At 38.7% G+C, this 21,828-nt stretch overlaps 1 protein-coding gene across 6 annotated transcripts in view; it reads right to left on the reverse strand.

Annotated features, from left to right (window-relative positions):
- Positions 1 to 464: 464 nt before the first annotated feature.
- SPATA17 (spermatogenesis associated 17) overlaps positions 465 to 21,828 on the reverse strand; it is a 215,146-nt gene continuing 193,782 nt past the window's right edge. For 3 of the 6 annotated variants that reach the window (XM_073884110.1, XM_073884113.1, XM_025892282.2), the window contains one exon: positions 465 to 1,362. In XM_073884110.1, the coding sequence (XP_073740211.1) occupies positions 1,331 to 1,362 (32 nt within the window). In that variant the 3' untranslated portion in view covers positions 465 to 1,330. Of the gene's footprint in view, positions 1,363 to 11,408; positions 11,964 to 21,828 lie in introns of those variants that run through there. The other 3 variants (XR_012375661.1, XR_003212173.2, XM_073884112.1) reach the window with 2 other exon arrangements.

Raw genomic sequence — 21,828 nt, forward strand, 5'->3', positions numbered from 1 at the left:
GATGGAGTCCCTTAGTGAATTACCTCTGTCCTTTGTTCTGGCAGTTTCCAGAAATGGCTCCTATGCCAAGTATGAATCATCTTTTTCTGGCACTGGAAAAGCTATTTTCAGCAGAGCCACACTGCAGGGTCATTATTCTTAAGGCTGCATTATAGGGCATCAGAGGAAATGACATAATCCAACTCAATTCACAAAGAGTGGCAAGTGGAGGAAGCTTAAGGCTACATCATGCCACCTATATATTCTCCCCCAAAAGTCACAAAACTTAATACAGTCCCTGAGGGAGAAAATCTCTGTCTGAATAAATGAGGGGAAATGGCCTGAGATATACCCTGCCGGTCTAAAACTTCCTTCATGTATTTACTGTAATAATGAATGTATATAATAATATATGTAAAATAATATGACACTCTTATTTATATTATAAAAATACATACACAATGTTTGAATGCTATTTTTCACACTTTCCACAGAGCGCATGAGATCTTTAATAACCATCATCATAATAAAATGCATAGGGGATAAAATGACTGTGAAAAAGCAACAGGGAGAAATGTTGACCTATGTAGTTTTGACGATATAGCCTCATTCATTGGAAGGTATTACTTAGATTTACTTTTCTCATTATTGAAAGAATGCAGGGGGTTAGTGTGCCACCTTTTCACCGCTCAAGGACTGAGAGAGAATTTGATTTTCCTCTCAAGTGAACTGTGTATTGGACTTCACAAAACAGTCTTCCTAACAGGCTTTTAGTCTTGCTATTCCTTGAAGAGGGCTTAGCGCCACTCAGCATGGATGAAGATTGGACTAAGTGGCCTTGCTGTCATTGGTGCTGCTGCCACATGTATGGAAGCCAAAATTGAACCCTGGACATACCTTTGTCATTTTTAATGCAGATTTTCCATCACATTTTTTGCTGTTTCTACAAGTGGTGTTATCACTGCATTGCTCTGCCCTGAAAAGATCTAAACATGATGGTTTGTAATTAAATAGTAGCAAATCAAAACAAAAGCAGCCATTGTGATCTAAAGTATCTCGTGCTCCAGGAGAGAAGTACAGTAATTATTCCGTGTGTAAACAGAATTGGGAGGCAGGTCAAAGACAGCTAAAGCAGGGCTATTGAATTTAGAGCTCCAGAGCTAGTTTCCAGACAGCTTCTGAACCATCCTTGGTTTTGCTGACCTTCATTATTTCTATTTTTCTGAACCATATTGATACTCAGGCGGTTGGGAAGAATTAGTTACCTGTGGCTTTTACAGTTCTGAAAGTTTTAATTGTATTTAGTCTCATTTGTCATTTCTTCTTGTTCTCCTCTATTCTTCAGCTTCCTTTACGCTTGCTTCTCTCCTTCCTCTATAAAATCTAAAGCGGAGAACAAGCAATAGAATTTGTAGATTAGAGGGAACAGTATTGAGCCTTTTCCCCCTCCTCTAGCCCCCCATGGCATTAAAATACCATTTCTCTGTTGTGTTTGGAAAAATAAATTATTTGTAATAATATCTTAAACAATTTGTTAACTTATACATATACATATGTATTCATTTGTTTTAATTTTTTATTTTGGAACACTTTTTAGAATTTCGGAACAGTCACCAAGATAGTGCAGAAAGTTCCCGGATCGCCCAGCTTCATCTAATGTAACGTTTTACATAATTGCGCTACATTTGCGAAAACTAAGACGTTAACACTGATATACCACTGCTAAGCTACAGACTATTCGGAATTCACGTTTTTCCACTAATGTCCTTTTTCTATGCCAAGATCCAATTCAGGATCCTGCATTGCATTGATTTGTTACGTCTCTGTTGTCTCCTCTAATCTGTGATCGTTTCTTAGTCCTTCTTTCTGTTTCATCCCTTTGACGCTTTAGAAGGGTGCTTGCTGGTCAGAAGCTTTACAGAATGCCCTTTATTTTATAATGGGCTTATGAGTTTGGGGGGAAGAATAACAGAGAGGTAAAGTACACATGGTATCAGGGAGTACATGGGAACACTATAATTTATCACAGGTGATGTTAATCTTGATTATTTGGTTATGGTGGGGCATATCTGCCAGGCTTCTCCACTATCAAGCTACTGTGCTTCTCTTTGCAGAGTCCACTCTTTGGCAGTGAGTCACTAAGTCCGGCTGACACAGGGGAAGGGAATTAAGCTTCATCTCATAGAGGGGGAAATATCTACCTGTATTATTCCAGATTCTTCTGTAATAAAGATTTGTTTGTTTTTCCCCATTTATGTATTTATATCAGCATGCACTCAGGTGTATGTATTATTCTTTGGATTATATTCCAATACTATCATTACTTCGTTCCTCCAATCGTTCTAGTTTTGGCACCTAGGGATTCTTTCAGGTTGAGTTCTACATTCTTTTGGCATGGTCTCCCCACCGTTTTTTCCATCCCTCCCTTACTCTTGTCACTAGAATACTACAACCCTACAAGATGCTCTAAAGCCATCCTGTACTGCTTTGGCTCAAGCCTAGAATCAGCTATTTCTCCAAGGACACCAGGTTTCTGGTGTTTGAGAATGATGTTTGAAAACCAAGATCTGGGCACTGGATGTGCTTGTGGCTACCAACATATCATTGCTTCTAGGCTGTCTCAGGAGATGGGGCTAAAATGATCCAGGTATAAATACATATCTCTATTGCTGTATTTATCTATTTGTATTTATGTTAACATAAATCATACTTGTATCTCCAACTCTAAGTCACCACACAGGCGTTATTCTAACCTCTCCTCCCTTCCGCCTGCTTATTTATAACTTGTTTCTCGAACACTGAGAAAGCTGGCTCCCATTATCTCCAATTTATTTACTGATTTTTTCAGCTCGAGTATACATGTAGATTAATTCCAGAACTGATAATGCATACACCTATGAGAAAAAAAAAATACGAACCAGAGTACCTTTTTTATTGTTTTTTCCCCTTTATCTTTACAGTGTCCAGTCAAAACACTATTTTTCCAAAGTTAATTACATTGGCTCCTTTCCCTGCTAACACTTTCACTGTGCCATACTCTTAAACTAAAATAGGTACAATCTTCATTCTATCCTGGGATCGTCAACATTTGGGTTGATTTTTTTTTTTTAGCTTGCACACAGGAAGGCTTACTCTTTGTTACACACTGTTCTGTGGGTTTAACAAATTCAGAGTTATGTATCCACCAACACAGTAAAGAGAATACAAAAGTTCCATCACCCTAAAGATCCCCTGTGTGGCTGCTTCATATTTACTCTCTCTTCTTCCCCCTTTCCCCAGCAACCACTGATCTGCTCCCATCACTACAATTTTCCCTTTTCCCTAATGTCATATAAATAGAACTAATTACACCTAATTACACAGTCTGTAGCATTTTGATTTTGCCTTCTTTCCCTCAGCAAAACACATTCAAGATTCTTCCATGTTGTTGCATGAATCAGTTAACACATCTTTTTTACTGCTGAGTAGTATTCCATCATATGGATATGCCGTCCATTCACTTGTTGAAGGACATCTTGGTTATTTTCAGATTTTGATCATTATGAATAAAACTATACAGTAAGCATTCACATTCACATACAGGTTTTGGTGTAAACATGTTTTCCACTCACTTGGGTAAAGATACTTACTTGGAAATAAATTCAATACACTTGGGAACGGGATTGTTGGACCATACACACAAAAAAAGAAATTTTGCATTCCCAGCAGCAATGAATGAGTTCCTGTTGATCTTGATTCTTGTCAGCATTTGGTATTGTCACTCTTTATGGTTCTAATACTTCTAAGAGGTGTGTAGCAGTATCCCACTGTGGTTTTAATTTGCATTTATCTAATGACAAATGATGTTGAGCATATTTTCATCTGCTAGCTTTATTATTTTCACTTGCCATCATTGTATCTTCTTTGGGGCAGTGTCTGTTCATATACTTTTTTGCCAATTTTTAAATTACATTGTTTTCTTATAAAATTATTTTCAATAAATATTTCCCTATCAATATGGCTTCTTTTTTTGTAAATAAAAAGAAAACGTTTGCATATCTTTTTTACCCGGGGGGAATATATTCCAGTCAATTCTCATTGTTTATGGTAGTTATGTTCCATAAGGGCATCACAAACTCTGAATGAGCAAATACTGAACCACTGCTCCTAGCAGAAATATGTACATATACATACATACCTCACATAATTTATAATCTTAAATCCTAAAAACAACTCATTCTGACAGATTCTGTTTTATTTTACGAAAGGGAAAAGGAAGTTCTGAAGTGTTAGGTACTAGATGGAGGTGGTGCAGTGACAAGTACCAGAGCTGGACTTCAAACACCCTGGGCAAACTGGCCCCAGGGTGGGGCCTCCTCCCACCACACCACCCCCTCCAGTCAGCTCTGCCTCAGCTGGGAAGGTGAGCGCTGAGCGACCCAAATTTTTCACCACTCCAAGCATGTCCACAAATGAGGGTGAGAGAGCTGATTTGGGGGTTACAAATAGATTTTAGCAGTAGGCAAATTCACAGATAAAGAATCTGTGAATAATGAAGATGGACTGTACTTGGGAAGCTGCTGGAAACCAACTCAGTCAAAAGATGCTATAAAATGGTTTTGACTTAGTGTCTTATCTTGAAGAAGGCATCTACATAGGGGCAAAGTGTGAAAAAATACATACCAATCCCATTCTTGTCCGTCTACTTTGCCTCATGGGATCCCACATACTTTGAATTAAAAAACATTTTCTAAATAATGAAAACTATAGTTCACTCTGCTGCATACAATGGAGGATCTAATATAAATATGTTCAAGCATTGTATATCTAACAGGCGTCTGGTCCAACGTATCGAAGTTCACACAGATGAAGGGTAAAGACACTCAAAGTGTCACCCACGATCTGCCTCTGTAGTCACGGTCTCCTGTTTAAAGGAACTGCTCCAGCTGTCAGACGTTACCCTCCTGGCTTTCTGAGCCAGGATGCCCCAGACCTTTTCTTTTTCCTACAGCAGACCTACATCTATTAGTGGTGGAGTGACTGGGGATGACTCGAATGCACAGAAGCTGATTGATGGAGCATGGTGCATTCCTTAATTAAGCAGAAGCTACTAATAAAAATGAACTTACCGGATGATTTGTGGGGTCCTGGCCACACAGCCATATGTGCCTCACAGCAGTAGGGAACAGGAGTGGCCCCCAGCTAGTACCAGCTTAGAATGGAGATCATATTTTGCTGTAAAAGGGTGGAAATCTTTGTGGTCCCTTCTGGCTTTGCAGAATGAAAATGGAGAGGACCTGGCATAACAAGTTGCTAGTATTATTTATTAGCCTCTGGCTTAGGGCTCTGGTATTTGCACCTTACTTCTGCCCGTCCCCTCCAGGAAGCCTGGACTGGCTGAAGGAGTTCTGCTTAGTTTCCCCGAGTGGGGCTGCATGGAGGGAGTGAGAGGGGCAGGGAGAGTGAGGGTGCCCTTACTTTGCTGCCTTTTGAAGAGTTTCAGCTAATGTATTCCATGGAAAGAGCATTCTGTTTGTCCCGAGACAATTATTATTCCAGAGAAACTCTACAATGTGGTCAGATTACATTAGCCTTCTCTTCTTCAAGGAGCTCCTCCAAGCTCACTTCCTCTATGACACCATCCTAATTAAGTGCCTGCCCGACACAGACATTTGCTCCTCTGGCTAACACCCCGGCTGTCACGAACACGCAGTGCTGATGTCTGGTGTGCTGCCCTCCATTCCTAGCTGTTCTTACTTTCTCTGTTGTCCTATTTGTGGACCAGAGAAGCTCAGCGCCATTCGGGAATCAGTCATCTCCATAGGAAGGTCTTAGACGGTAGGCTCTGGGCATCCATATTGTCAGGCTGAACTTCCCTGAACCCCCTACGTTCCCATTCTAGCCCTTCCCCTTTACCTCTTACTATTGAGCAGCTCTCACCCACTGTACATTTTACTTCTTCTTTATGGTCTCTCTCCCACTAAAATGTAAGCTCTGTGACATCCGGAATTTGGGTTTACTTTCATTTTAACTATATCCCCAGCTTGTAGAACAGTGCCCGGCATAGTAGACAATAAATACCTCTTGAATGTAATTAAAAAAATGTCCTAGAGTAATTTTTCGAAGGCAGAGGATATGTCTATTTAGTTTCACACTATACAAGTTCTTGCCATAAATGGTCTGTTAGCAAATGTCTCCAATGATAAACATGAGGATCTGACTGTCATTTGTGGTGGCTGCCAAATATTTAGAGCAATAGACCTGCTGGTACTGCTCATGTCAGGAAGAACAGACTTTTCTGGTTTGTTTTTTCCTACCCAGATCCTTTCTTCACAGTGAGATCTCCTGCAAAGTCTTCTACTGACTCTCAGATTAAAAGGTGCATGGAAATCAAAGCCCATCAATTTTTTATTCCAACCTTAAGATCAGGCTACCATCTGGCTGCTCAGAGCTCAAAACAGTTGGTGTCTGGAAGAAGTCATGAACCCCCACTTAATGTTAACATTGTTTGGAATAAAACTCCATTATTCCCTCCCTCCCTCCCTCCCTCCCTCCCTCCCTTCCTCCCTCCCTTCCTTCCTTCCCTCTTCTTTCTCCCAGCTCCTTTCCCTTCTTTCTTTGTTTTCCTGTATGTTGGTGGCTAACGAACAATACATATTCATACATGCTGATGAGGTGGTAGATCTGATCTGACATGGCCTCCAAAGAGCAGGCCATTTTCTTTACAAAGGTCACATTTCTTTTAGTGCACCTATAGTGAACTCTCAGATATTTCTGACTTTTGTTGGACTATACTTTTATTATTAAATTTCTTTTGCAAAGGGATCATACAACATGTTTCTTTAGTGTTTATTATAAAAAGGGCACTCTGTTAGGGGCCAGAAAAAGAGTCACATATGATCTTACCCTCTTGATCAAAAATCAAGTATTGAATTTTGAGGCCCAACAAGTATTAAAGAGGGAGACTCAAACAACACTAGTAAAATACTTAGCTTTGAGGGGCTTGTAGTCTTGGTAGGAAGCTGAGAGTTGCATTCAGAGCAAGAAAACAAGAGCAATACCAATTGACTGCTGCAGTTGGGAGGGCTACTATTTGAAGTTCAGGATTTGGAGAAGGGAAAGTGCCTACATGCGTGACACTGCATGCAGGGCCCTTCAGGAGATTTCAAAAAGTATAAAATATGGTCTACGGCATTTACTACCTTATACTCTAAAAAATAAGATGACCTAAATAGTTGAATTATTTTTGCATAATTTACTCTATAATGCAATGGACAGAAGACATGAATAGATATTTTTTCCAAAGAAGACATGCAGATGGCCAACAGACATGTGGAAAGATGCTCGACATCGCTCCTCATCAGGGAAATACAAACGAAAACTACAATGAGATACCACCTCGCACCAGTCAGAATGCTAAAATCAACACAGGATACAACAGGTGTTGGCGAGGATGCAGAGAAAGGGAACCTTCTTGAAATTCTCAAGCTACTTTAAATCCATTGTCTCACACTTAACTTGAATTTCTTAAAAGAAGACAGAGAAGAAAGAAAAGGGAAAATGATGAGTAGTACTTCTAGACATGGAAGGTTAGTGTATTTAGATTAAATGAGGTAATGAGGCCACGCAAAGAGAGCTGGAGAATAAACAACCATGGAGAAAAGATACCGGGACCAAAGTGTTAAGACAATGTATTTTTTAGCCATGCACGTACTCCTAGTTAACCAGGCCGACTCATGCTCTAGTTTTATAGGTAGTGTTCACTGCTTTTCATTTTAAACACCACTTTTTCTTATTTTTTCTTCTTTATTATTGAAATGTAATTGGCATACAGGATTATATTAGTTTCAGGTGGACAGCATAGTGATTTGACATTTGTATACATTACGAACTGATCACCGCAGTAAGTCCGGTTCCTATCTGTCGTCATACAAAGTTAATACAATATTATTGACGGCATTCTCCATGCTCTACATTACATCCCCCTGATTTACTTATAACCTGAAGTTTGTACCTCTTGATCTCCTTTGCCCATTTGGCCCACTGCTCCTCTTCACCCTCCAAACCCCTTTGCTCTGACAACCACCACTTTGTTCTCTCTGGATCTATGAGTCTGGGTTTTTTTTTTGTTTTGTTTTGTTCACTTGTTTGCTTTGTTTTTTGGATTCTACTTATAAGTGAAAGGATACAGCATTTGTCTTTCTGTCTGACTTGATACATTAGTATAATACCCTAAAGACCATCCATATTGGTGCAAATAGCAAGATTTTATTCTTTTTTATGGCTGAATAGTATATAAACTGCAATGAACATAGCGGTGCATACATCTTTTGAAATTAGTGTTTTCGTTTTCTTTAGACACCCAGAAGTAGAACTGCAGATAGTTCTATTTTTAATTTAGTACAAACTACATATAATTTTCCACAGTGGTTTCACCAATTTATACTTGTACCAATAGTGTATAAGTGTTTCCTTTTGTCCACATCCTCACCAATACTTGTTATTTCTAGTAGTTTTAATAGCCATTTTGACAGGTGCAAGGTGATATTTCATTGTGGTTTTGACATGCATTTCCCTGATGATTAATGATGTCAAGTATCTTTCCATGTGTCTTTGGAAAAATATCTATAAACATTCTCTCCCTGTTTTTTATTCAGATTATTTTGTTTTGGGTTTATTTTGTTTTGGTTTTGGTTATTGAGTTGTCTGAGTTCTTTACATATTTTGGACATTACCCCTTATCGCATACATGATTTGCTAATATCTTATCCCATTCGGGAGGTTGTCTTATCATTTTGTTGACAGTTTTCTTTACTGTGCAGAAGCTTTGGTTTGAGGTCGTCCCATTTACCTATTTTTGCTTGTGTTGCCCCTGGAGTCAAATGTGTTGCCCTTTGGAGTCAAATCCAAAAAGCATCGCCTAAGACAGATGTCAAGGAGTTACTGCCTATGTTTTCTTCTAGGAATTTTATGGTTTCAGGTCTTACATTCAAGTCTTTAATCCATTTTGAATTAATTTTTGTATATGGTATAAGATAGTGCTCCAGTTTCATTCCAGTTTTCTTAACACCATTTATTGAAGAGACTGTCCTTTCTCCATTGTATATTCTTGCCTACTTTGTCGCAAATTATTTGAACATATATGCATGGGTTCATTTCTGGGCTCTCCATTCTGTTCCACTGATATATATGTCTGTTTTTATGCCCATACCAAACTGTTTTAATTACTATAGCTTTGTAGCACAGTTTGAAATCGGATCATGATACCTCTGGTTTTGTTCTTCTCAAGATTGCTTAGGCTATTTGGGGTTTTTGTAGTTCCATAGAAATTTTAGAATTGTTTGTTCTACTTCTGTGAAAAATGCCATTAGGGAATGCACTGAATCTGTAAACTGATTTGGGTAGTATAACCATTTTAACAATATTAATTCTTTTAATCCATGAGCACCAGATATCTTTCTATTTATTTGTGTCTTTTTCAATTTCTTTTAGCAGTGTTTGATAGTTTTCAATATACAGGTCTTTCACCTCCTTGGTTAAATTTATTTCAAGGTATTTTATTCTTTTTGAGGCAATTGTAAATGGTCTTTTTTTTCTTGAATTCTCTTTCTGATAGTTTGTTATTAGTGTATAGAAATGCAACGTTTTTTCATTATTTATTTTGTATGCTGCAGCTTTACTGACTTCATTTATTAGCTCTAACAGTTTTCTGGTTTATGGTTTTCTATATATAGATCAAGTCATCTGCAAATAGTGACAGTTTTACTTCTTCCTTTCTAATTTGGATACCTCTTATTTTTTTGTCCTTGTCTAACTTCTATGGCTAGGACTTCCAATACAATGTTGAATAAAAATGGTGAGAGTGGGCATCCTTTTCTTGTTCCTAATCTTAGAAGAAAAGTTTTCAGCTTTTCACCATTGAGCATGATATATTATACATGGCCTTTATTATGCTAAGGTATGTTCCCTCACTACCTACTTTGTTGGGAGTTTTTTCTTTTTTTTTAATCATAAATGGCTGTCACATTTTGTCAAATGTTTTTGCTGCATTTATTCAGATGATCATGATTTTTATCTTTCATTTTGTTAATATGGCATATCATATTGATTAATTTGCAGATGGTGAACCATCCTTGCATCCCAGGAATAAATCCTACTTGATCATGGTATGGGATCCTTTTAATGTATTGTTGAATTTGGTTGGCTAATATTTTGTGGAGGATTTTTGAATCTATGTTTATCAGGAATATTGGCCTGTAATTTTCTCCTTCCTTCCTTCCTTCCTTCCTTCCTTCCTTCCTTCCTTCCTTCCCTCCCTCCCTCCCTTCTTCTTCTTCTCTCCCTCACTCTTCCTCCTCTTCTCCCCTCTCCCATCTTTGTGTCTTTGTGTGTGTGTGTGTGTGTGTGTGTGTGTGTGTGTGTGTGTGGTATCTTTGTCTGGTTTTAGTATCAGAGTAATCCAGGGTAATCCTGGTCTTGTAAGGTAAGTATGACAGTGTACCCTCCTCTTCAATTTTCTGGAAGAGTTTGAGAAGAACAGGTATTAAATTTTTGAATGTTTGGTAGAATTCACCAGTGGAACCAACTGGTTCTGGATTTTTGTTTGTTAGATTTTTTGATTACTGATTCAGTCTCCTTACTAGTCATCCTTCTACTCCAATTTTTGTTTATCTTTTCAAAGAAGTAGCTCTTAGTTTCAACCCTCTTTCTTATTTTCAACTGATTGCATTGTTAATTTCTGAAAGGCAGGGACCATAAGAGACTAGCCTATTTCTAATATGATGAATAAGTATGACTCTTCTCACAATTGGGGACCGTCTCTTAAACACAAAGTTGATATTAAAATATGTCACTGGAATATGAAAATAGGGAACTTTTAGGGGTGAAACAGGCTCTAATCTTCAGTAAAACTGGAAAAGTGGGGCCCTGGCCACTGCAGAGGCCCAGGGTAAGTCTATTTCTGCAGAGACCAATTGAGCTCTGATTCTAGAAACTCACCAAGTGTCTTTCTGTTCTTGATGTGGTTTCTCAAGTATACTTGCCATCTATTCATCTGCATGGCAGGGAGATTTCTCAGTACAGGTTAGGAAATTGACTTTTTGCAACAATTCTATCATGTCTGAGTCTGGGCAACATTTAGTTCTCTTTTCCAAGGCTAATTAACCGCACAGCACTGAGTCCCACCTTCCTAGAAGGCAAGTCAGGGTGCACGGTGAAAAGATCATGGTCCTTGGAGTTCAGACAGACCTGGATTTGAGGACTGGTTCCCCCACTAATTAGGTATGGCATCTTGAACAAACTGTTTACTTTTATTTGCAAAAATGATTATTAGGAAAATTGAAAGGAAAAAGGCACAAAAAGCATACACCTAAAAGCCTATGTTATTGCAAATAATAAAGGGCAGTTTCCTTATCTCAACAAATATAGGAAACAAGTCCTTTCTGCAAAGGGCTGGATAGTAAATATTTTAGGCTTTGTGGAAGATACAGTCTCTGTCATAAGTACTCATCTCTGCCATTGTCCTGCAAAAGCAGCTGTAGACAATATGTAACTGGAAAAGCTTGACGCATAAAATTCAATTTATAAAAACGGGCAACTGGCCTGACTGGCAAGTAGCACATCTCAAACGAATGGGTACGAGTCACCCAGGGATCCTGTGAAAACGCAGACTCTGTCCTGTAGGTGTACAATCAGGCCTGATTTTGCATCTCTAACAGGCTTCTGGGTGCACTACGGATACACATAGCTAAGGGTAACCCGGGTAACCTTTCCGAACGTCAGCCCACTGTATTTATTTCATTTGACCACTTAGGTAGCGTGCTAAGTCCTTTTGGACTGCTATAACAAAAATACCATATACTGGGTGGTTTAAACAACAAACATTTCTTTTTCATGGTTCTGGAGGCTGGGCAGTCGATGAACAAGGCACTGGCAAATTCAGTGTCTGATGAAGGCCTTCATCCTGGTTCACAGACAGCTTGTCTTCTTGTTGTGTCCTCACGTGGCTGAAAGAATGAAGGAGCTCTCTGGGATCCCTTTTATCAGGGTATTAATCCCCCAAAGGTCCCACCTCCAAATACCATCACACTGGGGATTAAGTTTCAACGTACGGATTTTGGGGGGAACACAAACATTCAGTCGGTAGCAGTGGTCAACTTCTCACAATCTTTCAACTAGCTCATATTAAGATACATTTACCATTTCTTACTCTATATATCTTTGATGATCCGTACTGATTTGGGTCCTGAACTTTAGTTTTAGTGAGTTTTAATGCTAATTTTACTTAGACTAAGAGCAATTCTTCCCTGGTTAGATTCCGTGTCATTCTCTTTCTCTCATTTTCGTAATAAATGAGCTCTTAACTTAATGGGATTGTTCTGGAATTACACAAACTGGCCATCACATCTCACTTTCCATGGTGATGTTTAATGATACACTCTCCCAGTCTACTCCAGGAGTAATGACTTCCTATGATGGCCTCCTACACCATCATTACTGTAAAGATGCCATTCTATAAAGCCAATGAAGGAAGTACCAATCAGCTGGAAGCAGATGGCAGGTAGTAGATGCTAATTGGCCTTGCCCAATGCTGAGTCAAATCTAGCTGCTCAACTAGGTACTGAATGCCTTGCTCTTTGAGTAGAAAATCTTTCTCTAAGGGCCTGGCAGTGATGGCTTTCAAATTCTTTTGGGCTTCCTGTGAGCAGAAGCCTACTTCTGCAGAGGGCCAAAATACCAGCTCAAAACAACTATGTCCTAGCATTTTTCATCCCAAATAATCTCAGCACAATATTCTAAAATTAACCCACCTTCAACCTGAAACTTAGTAACTGAGATGTGACATAAAAATGTTCTGTCTACTAGTAAACATCCTAGTCCTCCTTCACAGCCTAATCTGCTGAGTTTATTTTGGTGGTGGCTTATCTCGTGAGTTTAGGAGTATTACAACAAAAAAACAGCATCTTAGTGAGTTCAGATCTAAACTCAAATTATCCAGAAAAATAAAGGAATACACTTTCTGTTTCTTTTCTAGGCAAGGAGACTCCGTAAACCTTGATAACATTTTAGTTCTTCATGTTATCAGTTAGCAAATTGTCCTTAAATTGAACCTAAATTCTTCTTGCTGCAAAATAAACCCATCTCCCTTTTAAACAAATTTTTAAACAGCTGCTGAACACTACTTATCCAACAGCAATTAGCCTGAACTAATCTTCAAAGTCTCTTGAGAGGAATTCGTTTTCCAGAGATTTGGGTGGGGATTCTAGGCAAGGTGGAAAGGCCAGAAGGAAGAATGGCTTGAAGAACACTGTGTTTACCAGCTGAATGCAAAGATAAAGATAACTATTGCCTAACTGTCAGAAATATCCAAAAATTGTCCTTGCTTTGTAGGCTGGTGCTTTTTAAACTGTTTGTTGAATTAGTATGGTCTTTAAAGCTAACTTACTTCTGTGCTGCTTAACTAGAAATTTAAATCAGTGTAGCATTTTAGAGCTAGGATTATCTTTGTTCATCTTGCCTTTACCTTAGTTTTATAGGTGAAGATAACTAGGCACAGACAGAGGTCAAATGATGGACAATGAAGGATTAACTAAGGATTGTCTATACTCTGCACATCTCAAATAAATTTTGGGGCCTTGTCAGACTCCTGAGAGGTAACGTACAAGTCCTTGGAACATCTTTCCTGATAAGCCTGTCTTTGTGTATCTGGGGGCTTTGGGTCATGACAGAATCCATGCTAACAATGTGGTTTATGGTGGAGCATTTGGCCCATGTACTACCAAGTTACCTCTGAAGGGGCTGAACACTAACTTCAGCCACATAGGGGGTCAGCCGTGTTTGTGAGATTAACCCCCCAGGAAAGACCTTGGCCTCCTAGACTCAGGTGAGCTTCCTTGGTTTCCTTAAATTGAGTATTGTCACACATTATTCCTGGGAAAAAGAAGTGCTGATTACACTAGGAGAGGACATCGAGAAGCTTACACCTGCTGTCTCTTGGACCCTGACCTATGTTCCTTTTCTGTGGCTAACTTTAATCTGTATCCTTTTGCTGTAATAATGGTAATCATTGAGTATAACAGCTTTGCTGAGTTCTGTGAGTCCTTCTAGCAAATCACTGAGCCCAAGGGTGGTTTTGGGGAATCCCTGAATACAAGAGATTTTTCTAAGTTCGTAAGTATCTGTGGCAGAATTCGAACAAACCAACTCTTCTCATTTTTTACAACTCCGCATGGTTAATTAGTTACTCATTAATGCATTAGTCCCTGTAGGCAACCATGAAATACATAAAGGGAGTCTATCATGACCAGGAGCTAGAAAACCAATAGTAACCATGATGAGCTTTCTTCCATATGGAGTTACCAAGTCTACTGTGATCTTCATATTCTCAATGATTTTGATCCTAAAACACCAGTTTTAGTTAGTTGGTTCTTATAGAATTTGTCTGTCTCTTCTTTGGTTTGCCATTGTGAATTTCTTAAAAAATCCATCATAGTCTCCTCTGTATTATAACAATTGTACTGGCTGATTTTAAGTGCTGTATATATGGGAAAATCTGCCATGCATGTTTGTAACCACCTTTCTCCCTACAACCACTCATGGAAAACTTATATGCTCAATATACATTTATATGATAAATTAATCAATGTATGAATGAGTAACTGATGAATGGATGAATGTTTGGTAGCATAGAAAAGTGCCATCAAGTTCAAGTTATAATCAAATGGTCTCCAAAGTCTCTGTGGATGAAACACAGGGGATAAACTATTCAATGAATAAAATAAAGGTCTCCAAGGATTTAACAATGAAGATAACAAAGACCTATCCATGCAAAACATTTTCATTAATGAAATATATTTTCACATATTGTATTTTCCAAAATACAATAAATGTGACAGTTTTTTAAAACTATGATCTGTATCTTCCAAAGTGAACATATCTGAAGTCCTCAGCTCCACTGAAGCTCTGTGTAAAACTATCTCAATCCATTGCCACCTTTGTAGGCAAAGAAAATTGAAGAGAGCAGAGTCTCATTTCTGAAACTCACGATCACTCCAGCAAATCAGTCAGGACAAGAACAATATCATACTGTCTGTCCTACTTTGTCTAGCACCAGAAGGGTTGGTTATATTTAGCCAGGAGAAGAAAGCTCAGAATGGTAAAGACAAAGGCTCACTCAGGGACAATTTCAACAAGGAGATGAGGGAGAAGTATTTCTGTGTAAAGAGACAGGAATGTGAAGAGCTGGGTAGATTTACCAACATTTTATAAATACAAAAGTTTTATCTATTGACCATAAAAATGTAAACATTCTCAAATGATTGGAACAGATGATAGAGACAGAAATTCCCAAGTAGTCAGTGTAGTACAAGTATCAGGGAGAATTCCTTTACAGATAAAAGACACTATGCCAAGTACAGGGGTTGCATTCAAGGATGATATCAATTCATTGCCTCTCAGCTCTGTGAATATGGATCCGGGTCCTTCAAACATTTTCCCTTTGTCAACTGGCATGATGTTGGGAGTTGTCAGTAGAGGGCACTAGAGAGACATCAGGATGAAGGGCCTTCCCTCTTGGTTCTAGAGTGTTCAACGGGGCAGGCTGCAGCCTGCTGTGCTGCTTCTCCAGCGTGGCTTGGCCTCTCCAGCACCAGGCTCCTGTGACCCAGCTCCTGCAATGTAGCTTCTCCCGTGCATGACTTGCATTGCACGCAGCCAGGCATAGCCCCCTCAGCTGGCCGCTTCCCCCAGGAGAACCCCCCTGAGCAGCTGTGCAGCCAAGTGGCTCCAGAGAGACATGTCCTGTGAAGAGCTTTTCCCAGCACCAGACAGGGTAGATTTCTAGCAAGCTCTGCTGGTGCAGCACCAGAGCGCTCTCTCTCCCACTCAGCGAACCAGAGTCATGACCTCCACCAGTCCTAGCACACCGGATGCTCTGTATCAGCACCAGGGCTGGTGACTGCTTCTTCTTTCACTACTCCTATTTTTTTTGGTTTTGTTTTTAAGACTTTATTTATTTGAGAGAGAGAGGAGGAGCAGAGGGAGAGGGACAAGCAGGGCTCGATCCCACAACCCAGATATCATGACCTGAGCTAAAATCAAGAGTCAGATGGACACTCAACCGAACCACCCAGGCACCCAGGCTACTCCTATATTCTTTCTGGTTCTCTATATTTCTTATTAGCCAATCCCTTGGCACTCCAACCTTATGTTAGAATTACTAGTTCTTTATATTAAACTTATCTTGTTCAAATTACCATGTGGTTTTGTATCTTGATTGGGCCCTGGCTGGTATAGTCTGGTTTCTGTGAGTCATTACAAAGTAATTTATATCAGTGGGATTAGGGCTTGCATAATTGCTTTTTTCCCCCTATAAAACAAAGCAGCCATGTAATCTGTAATTTATTTTCCCTTTCCAAACCTACTATTAAAAATGCTGCTCTCAATTATAGGTCCGATTTATTGACATATTACTACAGAGCTCTATTCCAAAAACTCCTTCAGATCCATGGCTTTCTCGACACAGAACACCGAAGGCACAATGACTTCAGGGTACAAGCCTCTGTGGAGAGCATTATATCAGAGAGCAGACAGAGCTCTGGGAAAGTGATCTCATTTCCTCCTCCCTTCTTCTTTTAATCACTCTTAGGTCACTAGACAAAGTCTAAAAGAACTTTCCATTGTCCTTTTCCATCTTCTGGCTCCGTGGGGATGCGGGCTTTTCTCAGCAAATATAGAGTAAAATAAAGGTGTCTAAATTCAACCTCTCCAAGGCTAAACATGACAGAGGGATTCAGACATTTGAAAAATCTTCAAATTCCTTGACATCGGTAATAAAGATGTGAAGAAGCAGGAATGGCAGAAGTAATACGGTCACATCCCCAAATGCATCCTATTCGTGGGTTCACAAGACCTCCTGCCTTAGAGACTTCTAAAACAGGCTGAAATGTAGTTACAGGCCAAGAAGGGAGAAACAGACCTCTGCTTAATTTGAAATCTTAAATGGCTTTATACACCGTTAATTTACAAACTGCTATGTGAAAAGTTTATCTTGTTCAATCAGATATCCTTTTAACAATCTAAAGCCCTTTTTAGTGATCTATGAGGAGAAACAATGTCAGCTTTTGGACATATTCCATAATTTACTACTCTAAAGTATTCTTTTCACATGGTCATATTATAATCATGCTATTTAAGAAATTGTAGAGTATGACATATTTAAATGTTTAAGACCCCAGAAATAAGTAGAAATTTAGGTATACTGCCACGTAAAGGCAGGAGAATGAATTTGAAGTCAATTTCTTTACTGTTGGAGAGACCAGTACACTAGCTTGCTTGCTTCCTCTCTCTCAATAATCTGGATCGATGCCAGTTTAGACTGATAGTATTTCTGGTATATAACCATGATTTGGCTGCATCTGTTAATAATCAATACAGACTTTGAGTACCTTGAGGGAAGCACATGATATTAGCTTCCCATTGCTGTGTAACAAATTACCACAAACGTAGGGGCTTAAAACAACATCTACTTATTAGCTTGAGGTTCTGTACGTAGAAGCCTGGTACAGTATGCCTGGGTTCGCTCAGGGAATCACAAGGCTGAAACCAGGTGGCGGCTAGCTTTTTCTTCTGGAGTCTCTGGGGGAAGAACCTACTTCCAAGATCCTTATTATTGGCAGGACTTTGTTCCTTGCCGTTGTAGAACTGGGGCCCTACTTTCCTTGCTGGCTCTAATCTTGGGCCCCTCTCAGTTCCTAGAGGCCACCCACATTCTTCGCCACATGATTCTCACCATTTTCAAACCAGCGATAGTGCATCAAATTCTTCTCATGCTTCAAATCTGATTTAGCTCTTTCTCAGGCAGAGAAAGCTCTGTTTTAAAAGGTTCATGTGATTAGGTCAGGCGAACCAGGAGAATCTCCCTACTGTACCATAGAACATTACCAAAACCAGCCCATTCACACTCCTGGGAATTATGCAAGGTGTGGAGACCAGGGGAGCAGTAAATTTGGGGGGCTATCTTCAAATTATGCCCACCCAACATATCTAAGATGGAAAAGAATTAGACAAAGTTAATGATTTAGAGTTGCCCCTGTATGAACTGAAGTTCAAAAAAATTGGTGGAGAGATACAATTGAATTAAAAATAAATAGGGGCCTAAATGTAGTAGATTAGGATTGTTAACAAAATGCTGGAATAATAGAATCAGAGGGCACATCCTGGAACAGAAAAGAAGCAAAGTAAGTATGGAATACATTTATAAAAGGGAAAGAAAAATTGAAAATTCATTAGAGCAAAAGGTGATACTTGGAAACAATAGATTCAATTAAATAAAATATTTGAGTTCCTACTATATGTCAGAAATAGAAATCAACAGAAGATAAAGTAACAATAATAGTTAACATGTACTGAGTACTTATATGTGCTAGAGCTAGAGTAAATCTGAGTGATTTACACATATTTCTTCATTTAGTATTCAAAACATACTTACAGACTATTATCATTCTTGTTTTGTATTTGTGGAAAGTGAAGTAGAGAGAGATTACCTTGCCCAACATCACCTTATAAAGTGGCCGAGTCAAGAGTGAACCCAGGAAATTAGTCTCTAGTGCCTAGTATATTATTATGTTTCCTGTAAGGAAGGGAATGAGGGAAGCAGGAAGGGAAAATTGCAAGGAGGAAGTTGGAGAAAGATCTAAGGGCAAAAGCAAAGCCTACCTGTTTCCTATCTTTCATAGCAAGAGTGTTAGTGAGTTGATGAACAAGTGTCCTCTCCTCTTGGTAGTTCTTGGATGGGCACCACAAGCTTTTGCCTCTGTGCCTCCATGTTCCAATTAACCTATTCTATGACTGACCTTCCTTCAGACACATCAATACCTTAAACCTTATTTATTACAGAGCAGACTTTCTGGATTAGGAATCCTCCACGTCCCCTGTATTCATTCACTCATTCATTTATTTATTCAACAAATATTTATGAGTGCCTCTTACGTGTCAGATATTGTTAGAGGTGCTGAGATTCAATTAGTGACAATACAGACAAATCCAAGTTTCTAGAAAGCACACATTCTGGTGGTGGAGGGGGGCAATGAGGGGGGAGGGAGATATTCAAGTGAACAAATGCACATCAGGTAGTAACAAGGACTATGAAGAAAATAAAGCAAGGCTGAAGTAATAGTGATTGGAGGGGTAGAGATGTTAGATTTAGTGGTCAGGGAAGGTCTCTCTGATAAAATAGTATTTAAAGTGTGACTTGAATGACCAAGATGGAGCCAGCCTGTAGCTTTGTATATTTCTGTTCTGCTCTGTGTTGGTTTTACACTTTTATGTATAGGGACAATGTATTGCCTTTCTAATTCTTGTAGGGAGCACCTCACTAAACTCATAATACTAAATGAATCATTAATTTTTTTAAATGAATTTGGATGGCAGAATATCAGTAAACTTAAGGGAAGTTAGGAATCTGAGTGGTACCCCAATGTTCTCTCTCCAAATAAAAATTGCTCCTGAGACCTAATATGTTATATATTATTTTTGTTGGATTTATTTGCAGTCAGTTTTAGATGTCTGAGGACAAATGCAAGTCATGGGCAAGCAATGGTTATGTGGCCAGCCACTATAAAATATATTCTTGGTTCAGTTTTATTATTCAAAGAGTATGGGATATAAATATGTTGCTTATTTTCAGAATGAACTCACTGCTTCAGTTCTTCCACATTGTTGCCTTTAATTAGATTTTCTAATCAATCATCTCTGGGTATTGTTCCATGTCCAGAAGTCCATATTAATAAAACGTCTGCTTACTTATAACAATTTGGTGAAAAGTTTAATTCCAGGATGTTAATCCATCTGGCCTTGCCAACTGCCGAACTACAGAAGGATAAGTTGGTGGTAGAGGGAACACCATCTGTTTCTGAGAATTTAGTTGATCTCTGCATGATGAGCATGAAGTCAATAGCAAGACTGAAGAGCCAAGATGAAGAAGAGAAAACTGAAGAGTTTATTGGGCCTTTGTTTCATTCACGAGCACAATTTTCACAAGATGGATCAACATTAAAACCAATGAGCACAAGGTTTACATTATTCAGCTACTCACTTGGAAGAAATCATGTCCACATATTTGTTTTTTTTTCTTTCTCTTTGGCAGCAACCAATTGTTAAAAGAAACTATATTTGTTCTGCCTAAACATGTATTTCTTCAAATGAAGTAACCTGATTATCTATTAGTGTTGAATCAAGAAGGCAACATATAATGTAACTTGAGTCACATGTCTAGGCTAATTAGCTCAGTTGACCATGGTATTTTATCGATGATCCCTAAATCCTAAACTCTACTTTTATATAGTCAAGTTAGTGTTACACAGGAACATTCCATACCCAGAACTCCATCTTTATTCCTAGCTAAGTAGCTGAAAGATGCCATCAAGAGATACAGATGATGCAATCCATCACATTTATTCAAAACAAGTCCTTCTAAGGTCATGTCCTAGTGATGGTGACGTGGTTGAATTGTGACCAGGAAGAGCAGCACGTTACAAAAATCAGTGAGAATGGTTTGGTTTTTGGATAAAACTAAAAGCAACTGAAGGAGTCAGTGATAAGGAAAACCAGTTCAACTGAACATTTTCTAACCATTTGACATGATCTTTCTAGACAGCATTAGAAGCTCAGGACCACGGCTTCTCTGAACTCCCTTTTCCACAAGCTTCTGTGACAGTTAAAAAGATTTCTACTCTTAATCCACTTCTTTTTTTTTTTTCTTTTCATTCTCTTCTCCTATGCTTCTCCTGGCTTTCTGTTCACTTTTAACCACTTTACTGAACTAATCCCCTGTCACTGATTCAGAAATAACTTATATCCTGATTGATGCCTCAATTTATATTTTTGGTTCTGACTTCTCACCAGAACCACAACCTCACAATTTCATTTTCACTTAAATATCATACAGTCACTTCAAAGTAAATATATCTCAGACTGAATCATCTTCCCTCCTAAACCAGGCCCTTTTCTAAGATTTACATGGTGTCAACATTCTCTAAGTCAACAGGACTCTTCATCAGGGGCTCTTACCCATTTCACCAAGGCCTTCTTTTATCCATCCAACCATTCATTTAAGTAATGGCTCTTCCATTCCTTTAAGCAGAGGCATTTGGGCCATCATTCTAAGTAAACAAACTGTTATCACACTGAATTCCAGCCACAAGCAGAGATATTTGATGTGTATCTAGTCTGTGCCACCAGCTCATATAGGGTATATAGGACAAGTGGGGAGGTATTAAGTGTTCTGTTACTGTTTGAAGGCAATTTGACTGTTAAAAAAGTAATCAAACCTAACAAGTATAATTCTTATCTCAGATAGTCACTATATTTGTATGCCCAACTTCTTCACAAAAATTTGCACCTAGAGAAAGAGCCACAAAATTGTATTAATGATTATTCAACCACAAATTTCGATGGTTTTCTGGTGCTGACAGATGGAGAAATATGTACTCTAGGTGGCCTCTCTGAAGTTTGGCAGTAGATATGCATGATCTCATGCAACAAAGATAGAACATTCTCCAGTTCTCTTGGCAGAAGATGATGAGGAGTGTAAAAGGAGATTAAGTTTCTAAGCAATATTTTCTTCTAAAAATCTTCTATAAGTATTCTATAAAGAAGTAGCACTCCTAAATGAAACCTGCCAGGAACTAAAGGTACACGTTGCTATCAAAGAAGCATATTCTAGATTCTAGGTGTTTGACACAGCTTTGAAATCTATGAACTTGAATAACAATGGATAAAAGCTAATTAATCATTTCTTAAACTAAGCCAACCCAAAGTTCTGACATAATGTTTACAGATATCACTCAGTCATTCACTTTTACTGTCTTGTTC

The sequence above is a fragment of the Callorhinus ursinus genome, unplaced genomic scaffold (assembly GCF_003265705.2).
Source record: "Callorhinus ursinus isolate GAN/ISIS: 27379988/994484 unplaced genomic scaffold, GSC_fseal_2.0 scaffold54, whole genome shotgun sequence".
Classification (NCBI taxonomy): domain Eukaryota; kingdom Metazoa; phylum Chordata; class Mammalia; order Carnivora; family Otariidae; genus Callorhinus; species Callorhinus ursinus.